Below are 18,286 nucleotides of genomic sequence, written 5' to 3' on the forward strand. Positions count from 1 at the left end.
CCATCTATCTATCTATCCATCCCTTTTTTAGTCTGCAGAGAATGCAACTGGAGGCGTGATGCAGAAGTCTAAATGAGGATTTACACGATGTGCATGTAGTGATTAGTCATAGGAACTCGTAAAGAGAGGTAACGTTATACATGACAGATATAGTAAAGGCAATAAAAGGTATCAATGATAGCAGGACACCAAATGCCGAACACTCTTCAAGTGGATCGGAAGATCTGTTGACGAATTATAACGGTCCGCCTTCTCATTACGAGTTTTCTGTGGTTTCCTTGTCAATGGAGCAAATGCGGAGAAGCTCCTGAAACAGGTCACAGCCAAAACATCCCACCGATCCATAAATAAAATAACTAAATAACCAAACGAAGTTTTTCATTGAAGTAAATTTAAAAGAATATTTTATTTTTTTAAAGTAAACAAATAACGAACTATCGCTTTGAAGTAAATATAAACCTTGTACATTCCAAGCAAGGTAAAAGAATAATGAACCTCACAAAAAAAAAAACAATGATAATGTTTCTGTATCTTTTTGTAACTCTAAGTATAGCACGTTCCATTCTCTTCGGGATAACACGTGTATTTTGTTATTCTCTTGATGAGCCTTGCTGTAATTCACCGACACTCCCCCCAATCTCTTCAATCAATAAAAGTAAGGTTATTCAATAATTGTGTGTATTTTAGGAGCTCCATCAGCAAGTCTCGCCATCATGGGCCGATTTGCCGTGAACATTTCTTACAATATCGGTCTGCAATATGCCGCGGAGTTACTGCCTACCGTGGTCCGCGCTCAGGGAGTCGCGCTCATCCACATTATGGGATATGTTGGGTCCTTGGTGTCGCCCTTCATTGTGTATTTGGTAAGAAATATTTTGCTGCATTTCATTTGTCGGATTTATGCTTTGTTGATGCAGGGGAGTTTCTTCCCCAGCCGGGGATTGACAGAATAAAACGAAGTTACATGTTGATGTAAATTTATTACATGTTGAGAAAACAGAGTAACTGCGTAAATATAGTCCTTAAAATGTAACATGATTAGAATGACAGTTGTCAGAAAAAGTGACGACATAACTTTGTAGTAACGTCAAATTAGTTATTTATATTGACAAATGAAACATTATTTGTATCTGGCGTGATAATTATTTTTTTTAGTACAATGCTTGAAACATAAATCAATATTAATATATAAAATCAGCTTTAAAACTAAAAGAAAACTAAAATAAACCTAATTATTAACGACGTTCTTACAAGGTTACATCATTTTGCAAAAATGTTGGAGATGGGACAAATTGATCGAATAAATAAATAATTCACTTAATGTTGTTCACGAAAAAAGTAAAAATGTCTCATTTTTTGGTGAATAATTGTGTTAAACACACCATAAAAGGCTTGTTTTTGCGTTTTTTATATCAATTTTCAGAAACAGAGTTTCATGATTGCATGAAATAACTGATAAAATCGATTTGATCAGTGATCAGTAATTTCCCATCACTAATAAAATTAATTTGACAGCTGTCATTCTAATCAAGCTATATTTTAAGGACTATAACTACTTGTCCGGGGTTCACTTTACTTCTTAGTGGGGACTTGAGGTCGTATACAATTGCCCTGACTGTCATCAGTAATTCGGATATTTCAATAATATATTATTATTTATTTCGACGGTAAAGAAAACATAGATACTACATAAAATAAAATCAATAGACAATAAAGAAACAACAAAGGAAAATGAAACAAGAAATTATTACATAGGTAAGCAGAAAAATAACAATAAATAAAAAGTTTAAGTAATATAAAAAGTATTGAAGTAACAGAGGCGATGGCGATGTATTATTGTATGAGCAGTAAAACAAGTATAACACTTAGAACATTTTTATAATTTAGAAAATAAGTGATTAAAAAGTAATGATTTTAATTGGTATAAAGATAAATGAAATAAATCTAAGTTTCCATGTTTGTTTGCTAACATGTGGAGCTGTGGAATAGGTGAGTATTTAGCATCAATCAACAGCAAAAGAAGTTTATTTTCTCGTTCCATGTTATCTCAGCTAGAAATTCTCAAGATTTCTGCGATTGGTGTACCAATGAAGTGCCCTATGCACCATCAGTTGGGGAAAGGGAATGATGAATCAAATACGCATCGAAGCATAACGTCGTTTTCTTCTGTCATCTCCAACCAATGTAGGTGCTGTCTGCAACAAGCTTTTTCGGTCATAATTTTCAAAGAAAAATATACATAATTCTAAAATATGAGTACCATTTGTTTGTATGGAGAATATTTCTGTTTTTTAAAGCTGAAAGTCACATTTGGTAAATTAAATTGTTCAGGAGAGCGGTTTGAAGTTTTTAAACTGTTTTCAATGTATCTCTCGAAGTAAAACACAATTAATTGCTGTTTTTTTGGCTTTATAGGCTTTTGATTTGATAAGAATATTTAAGATAAAAACATTTAAAATATGAACGGTCAAATAACTATTGAGACTTCCATGTTTTTGGTTCTAACCGCCCGGCCCGCGCCCTAATTCCTCCTCGGACTTTAACATAAAAAGTAATGTAGAATAGTGAATTAAAAACAATGTATTTATAAAACTTTCTTTAGGCAAAAACATTAAATTACGTTCCGTTGGTTAAAGTATTTATTTATTATTTACATCCCTACAGAGATGAGGTAGACTTTTTTCAAATTCAGGATTATGGATATTCGAGCGTTTACAGGGCTTATGACCTGTCATTGGCTGGGTTAAGTGGCCACTTTAAGTAGGTACTACAACATTCCCCATTCCGCTTATTAGCGAATATCCACACAGGTAACATTTTTGATTTTTGTATATATGTTACCGAATCGAGAAACCATCCACAAGCGAGTTGGAGCGTCATCTATGTATTGATATTAAAGTTAAGTATTTTAAATAATATTAAAATATTTATTCTTTATGATAATAACAGGTAAATATAAATTAAATGACATGATATTAATAGCAATAAAACAGTAATTGAAAGTAAACAGTATGTAAAATAGTGAAATTAACGCAAAAGAAATGACATAATGGTTGGTTATGACAAGATCAGAGGTATAAAAATGTATAATTGATTCGGTATCCACTGCTTTAATACAAGCCGAGTAATATTACTGGACTACAGTAGTACTTAGTACACTACAGTAGAACAAGCTATTTCAGTAGTGGTATACCGGAGGACTCCAATGTTTTTAGCATTAATATAATCTAAATATATATGAACAAAATGACGTTCATAACTGAATTATTAAAAAAATGTGACTTCCAGCCTTTCAGCTTTGAGGTACAGATTTTATTACCTACTTTATATTATTTAAGGACAAAACTGTCGAGTTATGGTCAAACCACACTAGAGCGGAATTGCGAGCACTGAAACACGAAATATAACTTTCACGGTTTTGTATAAAACAAATCGTACTATAGCTGCGCTACACTGCGCTACACTGCGCGGCACTCCACACAAAATTTTGTGTCGCAGCGCCGCTGACATGCAGCGATGCTGTGGTGCGATTTAACCTTTACCGCGTATTATTTCCATGACTTTGGCAATTTGCTTTTTTAGGTGACAGTTCACAAGTCCCTGCCACTTCTGATCCTAGGAGTGATTGGAATCTTTGGTGGGCTCATGTGCCTATTCCTCCCCGAAACTGTGGATAAGGTCCTGCCGCAGACGATGCAAGATGGAGAGGACTTCGGCAAGGATCAAAAGTTCTGGGAGACTCCATGTTGGGGGGGGAAGTAAGTACCACTAAGTACAGTCAATCACAGCGACGTTGATTGAGAGCCGACTTCATCGAAAAAAAAACAAGTTGAGGTCTCTTGCAGAGACCGGCCGAAACCTGCGGTCGGGATGTATCGGATTACGTTCGGCTGTACTCGGGTGCATCTTATGGCTCGCGATTAGGCCGCGTGACTTGTGACTTTTAATTTGATTCGGCATTTAGCCGGTGAGTGTTGTTAGTTGTCACGTTAAAATTTGTGTCTATAAAATTGCATATTTTATTCAACTTTTATTTCAATGAACTTGCCTTGATGATACGCCTTTATATGGTTATTTTTTAAAAGAAAATTGGAGTTCTTAGGTTTATTAATATATCCACGTTCATTAAAGATTGGTTGATTTTGATTCAATTTTTAAAATTAATTTATTGTATTTTGTATGCAGAAAGACAAACGATATAACGGGAGAAGAGAAATCGGGAGAAGACAATATCAATAAATGAATGAAAACTATTCAATACAGTTTATAAGTTTCTCCTAGTAGAAATTATCCTTTTTGATTACAAAATTACCAATAAAATATGTATCTTATGCCGAAGATGTGAACTGAGCATTTATGGATTTTAGAAGAATAATAATTTTATGTACGAATTGAACACTTAAAGGTATATGAATTTAATATTTTTGGAGTATTTTTAACATTGAGAAAAAACGTAGATAGTAGGTATTTATTTAAAACATATCGCTTTTAATACTTTGTTTAAGCGAGGGTTTTCAGGAAAGCGGTGCCCGTATCTTAACGGCCATAGAGAACGGTGATGCGGTGGACAGCCGACACAACGATGACTAGAGAGCGGTTTCCTAAGAAAACGGTGTTAAACGGTATGAGGAACTTCAGCCCTACGGGAAATTGGATACAAAAAATGTTTTCTTACGCGGGGTAAAAATTAGAGCATTAAATTGTACGGCAAAGTTTCTTGAAAATGTACAGAAAAAATAATAAAAAATATTTTGATAAAAACGCACTACTTTAAATGACGTCACTGGTTCATGTGAATCAACCTGTGATCTGAGAGCTATGGAAGATTTCCGGTCTGCTTGTCGCTTCTGGACCAATGGGAAGAACTGAATGAGAATAAGCGGAAATGAACCTCTGACGTTACACGCGGAGTTCTTTCAGAAATACAAAACTTTGAAAAATCGTAGCGCCGATAATACAATATATAAAAATTTAAAAAAAAAAATTGACTTAGTTTAACAGTCTATTAACAAACAAAAAAATTTAAAAAAAACACTTAACTTCCTCATTGATAACACCGTTTTCCAAGATAGTCACCGTTACTACGGCTGTCCACCGCATCACCGTTCACTACGGCCGTTAAAATACGGTCGCCGCTGTCCTAGGACACCCTAGCTTAAAACAATTTAATAACATTACTGGTACGTTTAAGGTCAATCTGTCTTCAGGACTGACATCAACTGACTTTGATTACACCGCTGAATTCTTCGGGAATGACATTTACCGACTCCGTCTTCAGTGCTGACATTTACTGACTTTCTTTACACCAGTGAATTACTCAATTATGTCACCGGCTTCAGGACAACACAGCTTCGATAGGCCCATTTTACATGTGCAGCGCGTATCTATGCGACATCGCATAGTCAGTAGAATTGTATTTGTGTGAGTGAGAAGGGGATGGGAACTCCGGAACGATTTCATTTCTAAAGAATCAATTCAAATATTCGAATGTCGATTCGAAGTTACGGGATCATGTATATATATTTATTTATTTATTTATTTATTCACACTCTTTATCAAAATACAATTCCATGTTCACTTTGCCCAGCTAACAAGGGTACATACCCCGTTCCAAGCTAGGCAATTACATTTTAATATATTATAATAGTTAACAAATTAATATAGAGCACAGACAAACAAAATATAAACTTATTCGGATACACATTTTGATTCATGTACATACAGACATACACATATGTGTGTACACATATATATAAATATACACATATATACACATGTACATACACACACACGTACATAAACCCATGCGCATACACATACATACATTCATAAAAACATAGACAATTTATTTATGCGAAACTTCATGGTTGTCATCTATAAATATATATTTTTTTAAATTATTCCTTATTTTTTACATTTAATTTTTGACATCCAGTAAGGTTCTCCAATCCGTGGCATGCATCAACTTTTCTGACTCCCTACGACCAATGTCATGAAAGAGCGAGGTCAACACCTTCCGTAACTTGACAACACTCCCGTCTTTCCACGATTCTGGCAAAAGGTTATGGACCTTTTTGCCTACGTTATAGTGTTGTCTCGATGCCAGAACAGTGTTGACCCCTTCACTTAGTATCAGATCCCTATTAGAGTATCTTGTATTATGGTTGTGGTTGACGCTCGGGTAAATGTCTCTCTTTATGTGTGTAACCACTACCGTTCTCAATATATACTGTTGAATAATATTCAGTACTCTGAATTCTTTGAAGAGCAAGTCACTTGGATAACGAAATGTTTTTTTTAAAAATGACTCGGATTAATATATATATATATATATATTCATACAAATTTCGTTTGTATTTTCCAAATTAAATACCTAGCTTCGTTAAAATTTCATAACCTTGATTCATCAACACACAGAAAAGATATCTTCGATCAGATTCTGCTTTACAAAACTGTAAATAATAAATTTGATTCCCCGGAACTAATTAATCTACTTGCATACCGTGTCTAGAGATGCAAGGCGGTAAAATTACCGCGGTATTTTACGGGAATTCGGGTCTTAAACAGAGGTTCCCAAACTTTTTTGTGTCGTAGACCCCTTGCCATGTTTTTCTGTTTTTGGTACTTACCTGATATTGATTTTTCATAAATTTCTAACTGTAGTGAAGTTTTGTGTTAAAAACTTAAAGTTAAAAAAAATGTTCAGTTTTATACATTTATCAATTGAATTTAAATTAAAACTACTCAAAACAATATTTTGTTGGATAATTTATATAGCGCCATTTTTGTGAAAATCACCTCAAGGGCGCTGTACAATTAATAAATATCCCAGTACGTCTTGCAGCTACAGAGCGCATGGACGGTTGGGATTCTAGTTCCTCGTTTTCAATTAAGATCAATAAAAAATTATAACAGATAGGAGCTAGATTACAGGACGTCTTGCAGCTACAGAGCGCATAGACAGTTAGAAATTTAGCTCCCATTTACACATTTTAAAAATTGACAAATAAATTAAGTGTATTAATGATACTAAAAATAAATAAAAATAATATGAATAATAAAAATGAGTAAGATTACAACACGTCTTGCAGCTACTAAGCGCATAGACGATTGGAATTCTAGACCCCATTTATAAAATTTAGGTATTTTTAAGTTGGTATATGAAAGCTAGATAACCAATCATCGTGCAGCTACAAAGCGCATGGACGAGTGGAATTCTAGCAAAGTTAGAATGATATCAATAAATTTATAAAAAATAGAGCATAGTAGTAAGTTTGTCAAGTGTTCATGCCAAGAACTAAGCAATAAAAACTAAATAAAAAAAGCACTGTATCAACTCCATGGTTAACAAAGGGAGATAGATGTTCGAAGAGAATCTTTTGTAGACAGTAGGTAGATATCGTCACCATGTGGTCCACTAGGCTGCTGGAGAATTTCTGGAAACGCACGTGTGTAGACTGGGGGATTATGCCTATTGTTCCAACGACTTGGTGTCCATTTTGGTCCGTATTATTTCATTTTCTATTATCTGTTATATAAAATAAACGTAACGTCAAATAAACTAGGCAATAAGTAAATGTTTTTAGTGGGAAGGATGAACCTGAAGTTTTAATAATAAATTATCAACATTTGGCGTCAATTTTGTCAGGTTTAATCTTTAATCTCCTCGGCCAATGATGCCCAGTCTGTTTCTTTTTTTCGTTAGGAGATTGGTAACAGCGCTGAACCCCCTTTCCACTAGGTATGACGATGGAAAGGAAATTTAAAATTTGCTCGCTATATTCCATAATTAATTAATTAATTATGGATAACTTATATAGCGCCATTTTCGTAATAAAATACCTCAAGGGCGCTTTACATGGTGATTCTATTGTTAAGTTAATTTAATTGAAGCTTTTAAATTTGTAATTTAATTAAAATAATTTATTTTGTTGTCACGTGCTACGGATTAATTCAAATGATTTAGAGAACAAGTGGGTATTAAGTTTTTTCCGAAACATCACTTCACTTTCACAGCCTCGCACCTCTGCTGGGAGAGCATTCCATGCCATAGGGCCTGCGACCGCAAATGCGCGTTCACCAAATTTAGTGCGCTGTTTGCGTAGAGGTATAATAACTTTTCCTCTCGCCGTAGACGTAGCTGATCTAAGCGTGAGACGCCTGTCAGCTAGTTCATCTGGAATGCATAGTTCCCTTAGATATTCCGGAGCCGAGTTGTGCAGTGACTTATACATAAGCCAACAGAGTTTGTATTCGACCCTCTGTGGAAAACGTAGCCAGTGTAGTTCCCGAAGTAGTGGAGTGATATGACTGAACTTAGAGATTCCGAAAATAAGTCTCGCTGCAGCATTCAATACAGATTGTAGGCGAGTCATTTTGTTCATTGGTAGACCTGCATAATACAGTATAAGTAACGGGTATGTTTTTTTGGAGCCAGAAGTACAGAAATACTATCAGTGTATGTTGAGATCCACTTTCGTGGACCCCCATTTTCATTTCATGGACCCCCATTTTTTTTTTCGTTGACGTAGACCCCTTGCAGGTTGTCATAGACCCCTGGGGGTCGATATGGACCACTTTGGGAATCACTGGTCTAAAAGGACCAATGTCGTAAATGCCAACATTACGGCAGAGTAATTTAACAGATATTTTATGACGTCATAATAAACTGTTGGAGGTGTTTGAATTTTTTTTATTTTTTAAACACAACATTTTTAAATATGTCTATTTTTTAATTGACATCAACCTTCTACAAACTTTCCGACTTTTCCGACTTTGGCCCTTGTAGACCCAAGACACACATTTATTGAGTTTATTTTTTTGGAGCCAAAATTAATTTACTGACTTGATTTACACTATTTAATTACGTCACTAGTTTCAGGACAGAAAAATTACTAAAATTGTTTACCCCACGGAAATTTTAAATGATATCACAGTTTTTTAGGGCTACTCATCTTATTTATTTATTTAACTTTTTGTACATAATGTTATTTGTACATTGGCGGGCTTATTGCCAAATGGCAATTTCTTCCAACCAACCAATAAAATAAAAGTTTCATTTTTATAATTCAAGTTACAGAACATATTCAACAAAAAAAAGATTTAAAAACTGTAGATATATAAAAATAGAAATAAACGTATTTGTTTATAAATTACCTTAAATCAAAACTATTACTCAATGGGAAAAGGAAAAAAGAGGAAAGAGGAAAGGAGGAGAGATTAAGGAAGAGAAAGGAGATGTTTCTTCAGACGTGATTTAAACTGAGATAATGTAGTAACATCTCTGATGGTGAATAGGAGATGACTCCACAGTCGATTCGCATGGACACTGTATGAGTTAGAGAAGAAAGAGGAATTGTGGATTCGTTCTAATTCTCAAGGAAGAGAGTGCCTTGAGAATTAGAACGAAGAGGTAAACCATGAACTGATAAGCGTTGAAATTTTTCACACAGGTATTAAGGAGCGTTAGGAATATGAAGTACATTGAACAGAAGTGAGAGGGAGTGATAGTCTCTCCGCTGTCTAATCTTCAAGGCTGTCATTACTTTGATTATATCACAGAATTTTTCGGGATCGATATTTACTGGCTTTGCTTACACCACGGAATTATTAGATTATGTCACTGGTTTCAGAATCTTCAAGATCTTCAGGACTGACATTAACTGACTCTGACTACACCACTTGAATTCTTAGGGACTGATTTTGTTAACACCACTGAAATTTTAAATGATGCCATCGGTTTCAGGACAACTGAACGTCAGGAATGACATTTACTGACATTGAATAAATTTTGTGATTGTATAATAATATTACATATGACGGAGAGAAAATTAAAAATACAGTGGAAACATTTTGAAATTGGACAAGTGGTAAATTTAAATTAAATATCTAATACGTAGAAGTTGGTTAATACTGTAATTTAAATTTATTCCAACGGAAGGAAAACATTTTTGAGAAGGGAATATGGAATTCTAGGCATTTACAGGGCTTATGATCTGCCATTGGCTGGTTTAAGTGGCCACTTTACACACTGTGTAACATTCACCATTCTGCCCATGTTTGAACATCCACATTTCCTCAACTCTTCCATCTGTTGACTTTTGTGAAGTAAAAGAGCTGAAACGTTTATCACGTGGGTGAGATTCATCCGGCTGAACCAAATCACCTACTAGGCAACGCCTGAAAACAATTTTCCAATTTTGATACTTCTTCTTTTACCAAGTAGTAATTCAACAATGTTTGATTATGTCCAAATGCTTGCAGACTGGCTGGATTTCCTCCTTAGTGAGTTGTTCATATTTAAATTTATTTCAACAGAGAGGGAAAACATTTTTGAGAAGGGAATATGGAAGTATAGGCATTTACAGGGCGTATGACCTGTCATTGGCTGGTTTAAGTGGCCTTCTAAAAATTGTTTTCCCTCTCTGTTGAAATAAATTTAAATATGAACCACTCCCTAGGAGGAAATCCAGCCAGTCTGCAAGCATTTGGACATAATCAAACATTGTTGAAAACTGTAATTATTAGTTTTAAAAGTGGTTTTGTATTGCAATATTTAATTTATAGTTCTGATCATTACCAAACCCGCATAAATAAGGGTGTCAGCCCTTTAATGCTGTAGTCTGGTAAAACGAACGCAAAATTAGGAAACCATACGATTTTGCTATTTTAAAACTAATGTTTCTTTTAAATCGCGCAATAATAAGATAATAAAAAGACATAAATAAAATAAAAACTTTATTTTTCAAAGGTATTTATGTAAAAAAATATACTAAAAAGTTTTATGTAACTAAAATATAATTACTTTTAGACCGGCAGATTACGCCATTTCAAATTTAGGCTAAACTTAGGTATCTGGGATCTCGATAAAGACTAAGTATTGAACGAAACTTTTTTAAATAATTTAAAGATAATGAATTGAACATGAAAGTGGCTGAAGCAAAATCTATTTTTTTTTGTTTTTGAAAAGAAATAAAAGCATTTTAAATCACATACATTTTTGTGACATTTTCCTTTATTTCTACATAAAATTATGCCTTCGATAATACTTTTTAAAAAAAAGTATCGAAATACTTTAGTTGAAACCTTTGTTTATAGAATCGTATTATCTTTTTTTTTTAAAAGAAGATAATTCTGGTTGTAATATATATTTATAGATGACAACCATGAAGTTTCGCATAAATAAATTGTCTATGTTTTTATGAATGTATGTATTGTGTATGCGCATGGGTGTATGTACGTGTGTGTGTATGTACATGTGTATATATGTGTATATTTATATATACATGTGTGTATATATGTGTATGTCTGTATGTATATGAATCAAAATGTGTATCCGAATAAGTTTATATTTTGTTTGTCTGTGCTCTATATTAATTTGTTAAGTATTATAATATATTAAAATGTAATTGCCTAGCTTGGAACGCGGTATGTACCCTTGTTAGCTGGGCAAAGTGAATATGGAATTGTATTTTGATAAAGAGTGTGAATAAATAAATAAATAAATAAATAAATAAATATTAATTTATAACAATATCTTATTTACGTTTTTATGTCCTTCAGATCTGCACTTTTCGTTTTCGTTTAGGGCCGGTATGAAGGTCATAAAAACGTACATTAGATGTTGTAATTGAATATTACAACCAGAATTATCTTCTTTTTTAAAAAAAAAAGATAATACAATTCCATAAAAAAAGATTTCAACTAAAATATTTCTTTTTTTTTTTTTTTTAATATTTCCGAAGCATAATTTTACCTAGAAATAAAAGAAAATGCCAGAAAAATGTATGTCATTTAAAATGCTTGTATTTCTTTTTAAAATAAAAAAAAAAAAATTGCTTCGGCCACTTTCGTGTTCTATTTATTATCATTTTAATTCATTTTCAGTGCTGCAGAGCAGCGTTTATTTTATAAATAAAAAATACATAAAATAATTTGTTACCCACTAAGTCAAAAGACTTTTCAGTGGGAAACATTTTTTTATGACAGGTTTATATTACATTTATTTTATTTGTATTTTACAGATTTATTTATAAACAGGCACTATAAAGTATCTAGAAGATATTTCTTCAGTTCTTTTTTTTACATTTGAAGATTTTTCGTGTTAATGATTGTTTGTGGGAGATCATTGAACAATCTTGGAACAACGCAATTTAATGTTCGCCCTCCGAAGTAATTTGTAATTCGGGGAACAGACCTTAGTTTTTAATCTAGTGTTGTGAGTGTGGGAAACTCTTTTTTTATATTCCGTATCAACAAAGTGATCTACAATCAATTTGTAGTCACAAAATTGTTTTACCGGCAGGACATTACAGAATTTTAAATATACACTTTCGCCCATATGTTTCGCCTCACGGATTTTGCTATCCGGTACAATCCCCCTCAACAGTCTCACCTGAATATCATAAATTTTACTCAGATGAGACTGGAAGGTGAGACCCCAGGCCTAGACACGCACTCCGTAAGATATAATGGATTCAATGAGCGAAGTTTATATGTATCTTAACGTTTTGAAAGGTAGTATGCTTTTAATTTCATAAATCACCTTAAGCCAGTACCTTAATCTGTCACAGATTCCATCAATATAAACACCCCAGCTAAATTTAGAATCAATAATTAATCCTTAAAGTATTACATTTAATTTTTTTTCAATACTTAGTCTTTATTGAGATCCCAGAAAACCTAAGTTTAGTCTAAATTTGAAATGGCGTAATCTGCCGGTCTAAAAGTAATTATATTTTCGTTACATAGAACTTGTTTATTTTTAAACAGAAATACCTTTAAAAAATATTGTATTTATTTAATTTATGTTTTTTTATTATTGCGCAATAATAAAAAAAACATTCAATTTAAAATGGCAGAATCGTATGATTTATTGATTTTCCTTTCGTTTAACCAGACTACAGCCTTTAACTCACAGAATTTAACAGATATAAGAATTAAAGAAATGTGTGGATCCTCAAACAATGACAAAATAACAAATTACAACAGTGATGTAGAATATTTTAGAGAAGGAAATATAAAAGTCTAGGCATTAACAAAACTTATGACCTGTCGTTGGCTGGTTTAAGTAGCCACTTTACACACTGTGTAACGTTCACCGTTTTGCCTACGTTTGAACATCCATATTTTTTCAATTCTTATATCTATTGATTTAAGTGATGTCAAAGAGCTGAAACCTCTATTGTTGTGAAGAGATTCATCTGATCGAGATCCAGACTTTTGTCTACAAGGATTTGGACAAACTCAAAATATTGAAATAAAACCAACTGGTCCAAGAAGAAGTTTAAAAATTGGAAAATTGTTTTCCGGCCTTGCCTAGTATGTGAAATAATTCGATCAGATGAATCTTTTCACAAAAATAAAGGTTTCAGCTCTTTAACATCACTAAATTGAACAGATGGAAGAATTGAAGAAATATGGATGTTCAAACACAGGCAAAATGGTGAATGTTACACATTGCGTAAATCGGCCACTTAAACCAGCTAACAACAGGTCAGAAGCCCTGTCAATACCTGGACTTCCATATTTTCTTCTCTAAAATTTTCTCCGTCTCTGTTGTAATTTGTAAATTACAGAATAGTCGATGTTATACAGTTTGTACAGTGGCCATTTAAATCATTCAACCTGATTTTTTTGTGTTATCTAATTTGGAATTATATTATTTATTAATATTATGTATCTTTTTTGGGTGATACCGTGTATGTTGGATTTGATCCAACGTTTCGGCTACCATTGCAGGAGCCATCTTCAGGGAAAACTGTGAAACGTTGGATCAAATCCAACATACACGGTATCTCCCAAAAAAGATACATAATATTGATAACAGTGACCGTGAAAACCTTCGCACCTATATTATTTATTGTTTTATTCTCCATTATTTATACATCATTTTTTTATGCATCATAATAAAAAAAATTATGTAATTTTTTTTTTATTCTTGCTAATTATTATGGCTTAACACGGGCGCAGCCTAAAAAGCTTTAATAAGTTCATTAATATTTTAAGTAGTGTAATTTTGAATGAATAAATAAATTAATAAATCGTAAATCCTGTAAATGCCTAAATTCCATATCTCTACTCTAAAATATTATTTATCTGTTGTAATATGTAAATGTTTATATTTAGTTTCCTTTAGTTATGTAAGGCTCCATCTTATATAGTTGAGATGGAGACTCATTCTAAGATGGAGATTTTCAATGTTTTCTTTTATGTTAAAAAAATATTTAATAGTATTCAACTGTTCTAAGAAAGACTGTTGTATTTAAAATTAATCTTACTTTGTTCACATGTCACTCTATAATATCGTGGTTATACAAGTAAAAGCGACCATTTGCAAAAATGACGAAGTGAGGAAGTTCAGTGGTTTTTTAAAATGTTATTATTTGTTAATAGACTATTAAACTAAGTCAAAATTTTTTTTTAAATTTTTTTAAATCGTATTATTAGCGCTACGATTTTTTAAAGTTTTGTATTTCTGAAATAACTCCGCGTGTAACGTCAGAGGTTCATTTCCGCTTATTCTCATTCATTCTTCCCATTGGTCCAGAAGCGACAAGCAGACCGGAAATCTTCCATAGCTCTCAGATCATAGGTTGATTCACGTGAACCAGTGACGTCATTCAAAGTAGTGCGTTTTTATTAAAAGGTTCATTATTATTTTTTCCGTACATTTTCAAGAAACTTTGAGGTACAATTTAAAGCTCTAATTTTTACTCCGCGCAAGAAAACATTGTTTGTATCCAATTTCCCGTAGGGCTGAAGTTCCTCATTGAGATTATTGACTTTTTGACATCGTGTTAGCATAATGCTTGACTGGTAAAAACGCCAAGTCGATCTGACACTCTGAAAATAATTTAATTTGTAAAATATGTGACCATTTGATAGAAGCTCAGATTTTTGACAAGTAAAACTGACCAACACACATAGTCACTTTTATAAGAAAATTTAATATCCAAAGAATTGACCAAGTAACAGTAAGTCAATTTTACTTGTAGTTAGATGTCACCGGTGAAGAGTTAATTAGAGTTTAGTAGTCAGTGGTTAGTAAGTTAGTATACGTTTTGTATTTGACAGATTCGTTTTTTTGATAAAAAAGTTGCTTAATAAAATTTATTCGTTAGATTATTACGTAACACTTTTTAATTATTTGGTATTTTTAATTTATTTTGGTATTTCTGTGTTTATTTAACTTCCATAAATATAAAAAAATGAATTATTAAAATAAAAAATCCCAAAAACATAATTTATAGTTATAACATAAAATACTACCTCCCTCAATGAACGAAACAAAAATTATTATCTTTCAAATTTTACAGGTAAAATTGACTTAGTTTTTCAATTGATTTTTTTGTATAAATGTGATAATGTTTTTAAAATATGTTTATACTTTACATTGAAGTTGAAAGTACCGCACATATAATGTAAAATTACCACCCTACTTGAAAAATCTGATCTTTGAGAAGCAATTGAACTCTATAAAAACACTAAAATGGCTCCCCTGCACATGATTAATTTTGCCACTTGGTCAATTTTTCTTGTATGCCCGCGATATATATTTTTTCTTTTACCCTAAAAAATGCTTCGGCTAATTTTTTCATTTCTTTTTTAAAATATTTTTTGTCATCAAATTCAATTTTATGTGGAAGCATAGTAAACAGTTTGGAAAATAAATAATCCTTGCACCTTTGACCTTGGAATATTGACAATGATATTATCTCTTACCCTTGTCATATATTCATGTTCTTGAGGAGGCGGACGAAGAGAGATGATGAGATCATACGTCATTTATTTATTTACTTGTTACGAATATTTATAAATCGAATATTTTAAAGTGTCTTAATTTGCTTATTTCAATTTCAGCGCGCACAAAGAGGCGGAGGAACCACAAGCAACTTACCAACGCCGTGCTTCTATCACTTCCCAAGCGTCCATAACTTCAATTGGGTCAGGATCCTTCAGCAGGCCCGGCCTGATGGGTCTACCGGGATCCAGAGCCTCGATTCGACTGTCGACCAGACAGAGGCAGATATCCATGGAAACCGATCACTGACTTACAGGAAAACAATCGCCAAGTTTATATTGAATAATATATAAGGAACAGCTGTATTTTTAGACGTGATAGAACTTTCGATTGGTATTAATTCTCTTGTCAAACAAATGATGACAGTTGTTTTTACATTCGTGTCCTGCAACAATACTCAAATTAATGTAAGAACGCCTTACACTCGAACAACGGTTACAAATTGTAAAAAAATACTTTAAAAATCAGTGTTCAGTTCATCAAACGTTATATGGCTCTTCGCAAAACCGTGAATTTACTGTGTGATAAGTTTGGCGATAGCATTATTTCTAGAAATTTTCGCTAAAATTGGCTTCCACGATTCTGTGATTTGACGCCATTGGATTATTTCTTCTGGGCTGCATTATGTTCATGGTCTGTGGAAATGAACTGATAATTCTAGAAGTTTTGGAAGCCAATCTGACATGCACTATTTCGTAAATATCGCTGGGGTTGTTGGAAAAAGTGGTCGAAAAATGGATCTACAGAATACGTTACATAACTGCTAGTCGCGGATAGGTTTACCATTTCAAAATGTAGGGATGCTTTACAGGGTGCCGGGGTGATAAAATGCTTTTTACGTAAAACAAGAAGCAGTAATAAAAATATTTGCATTGAAATTAAATTTGATTTAAGAAATGAATGCAGTACGCATGAACAAAATAATGTTATTACTTAATAAACTATGACATATTTTCTGATGAACCGACTATTTTTTAAAGATCTTTTTTTTGTTTGTAAAAGTTAATCCCAATAAATCTGTATAACACAGAGCACAAATATAGAAGTAATAACATGGAAGACAGAGACGCTGTTCTGTGGCCGATGTTTGTGTGTGCAACAGATTCAGTCGGTTATTGACAATGATGAGGGGCGCACGCGTGTGAGATAACCGGCGTATTTATGATATTTAATTTATTTTGCTATAACACAAATAACTATCGACGTGCTAATAAGCGACGTGGTAACAATTTCTCACCATGGCTGTTTATCGCATTCGCGATCACAATGGAACATCCGTGAACACTTAATATTAAATATTTTCGCTCCGCGACGTATAATCCAATCACATATTTGAATTTCACCGGTGCAAATATGGAAAATATTCGAAACCTGCTATTTTCATGAATTATTTATCACGCTTTACATTGCATTTAGTCCGCGGTTGGTAAGCCAAATGTCAAACCAGTCGCCATAGTAATTGTAATTTAATTTTCACTTTTTTTGTATTAGATACTCATTATTATTTTACAAACGCAATATATTGTATTATTTTTTACAGTAAACGCTGATTTTTCGCCAATGAAATGTATTTATTTACGAGGAAAACAAAAAACAAACGGACACACGCGTTGACTTATGACGATAACTTAAGCATGTTCATTGTTGTTCATTGTGGTCGCTCATTTAAGCATTTGCTTAGCATGTTTTTAAGCACGTCGATAGTTATTTGTGATTGAGCTACAGGGCTAAATTATATGTTTATTTTTGTAAATTATGGAAAAAAAATTAATAAACAGTATGTCTCCGCGTTTTTTTTAATGTCTGAACTTTAGAATATTCTGTATTTTGCTTGTGGTAACACGATGTTACATCACCGCGCGCAAAGGAATCATTTACCACAGTCTTAAAGAGTTAAACAGCAACCTCGTGTCTTCTGTCAATCTTTAACTGGAGTAGGAGCTTCAACACTCTTCGACTACTAATTCCTACACATCAAATAAGGCAGCCCATTTAAATGAAATTTTAAAACGTTACTCGATTTGTGCTAAGTTCGAGCGAAACCGAGAGGAAGACTCTCGGTATTGAAAATAGATTTTCGGGTATGTGGAGGGAGTGCTTTCACTGTAATCAACTAGAATGGCAAACTGTATAGATAGTATGGGACATTTTTAAAACCAATTTCGGGTTGCATCAACCTTCCTTACTGCATTGAATATTTCAATTATATGTTCCACCGTATAAAAAATCAATAAAACATAACTTGACGAATCAAGAATATATTTCTACATTTTAAATTGATATGTTATAAGAGAGGTGTGATTTGATTTAATTTTAATTGAATATGTACAAAATAAATGTCATATTTTAAATAATAAATAATTATTTTAAAGTTAGTTACTCGATAGTTAAATACTTAATTAATTTAAAAAAATAATAACGTTTTAAACATTGTTTTGGATCTTTTTCATTATTTTTAAACCAATACAGGAAAAATTATATCGT

At 32.8% G+C, this 18,286-nt stretch overlaps 1 protein-coding gene across 1 annotated transcript in view; it reads left to right on the forward strand.

Annotated features, from left to right (window-relative positions):
• LOC148271694 (organic cation transporter protein) overlaps positions 1-16,650 on the forward strand; it is a gene marked incomplete at its 5' end in the record, with an annotated part of 47,918 nt that extends 31,268 nt beyond the window's left edge. The window contains 3 exons of the mRNA XM_088241045.1: positions 688-863; positions 3,583-3,758; positions 15,862-16,650. Of these exons, the coding sequence (XP_088097171.1) occupies positions 688-863; positions 3,583-3,758; positions 15,862-16,051 (542 nt within the window). The remainder of the gene's footprint in view (positions 1-687; positions 864-3,582; positions 3,759-15,861) is intronic.
• Between the last annotated feature and the right edge of the window lie 1,636 nt (positions 16,651-18,286).

The sequence above is a fragment of the Micrasema longulum genome, unplaced genomic scaffold, assembly GCF_059751315.1.
Source record: "Micrasema longulum isolate JH-2025_06_02 unplaced genomic scaffold, ASM5975131v1 h1tg002722l, whole genome shotgun sequence".
NCBI classification, from domain to species: Eukaryota; Metazoa; Arthropoda; class Insecta; order Trichoptera; family Brachycentridae; genus Micrasema; species Micrasema longulum.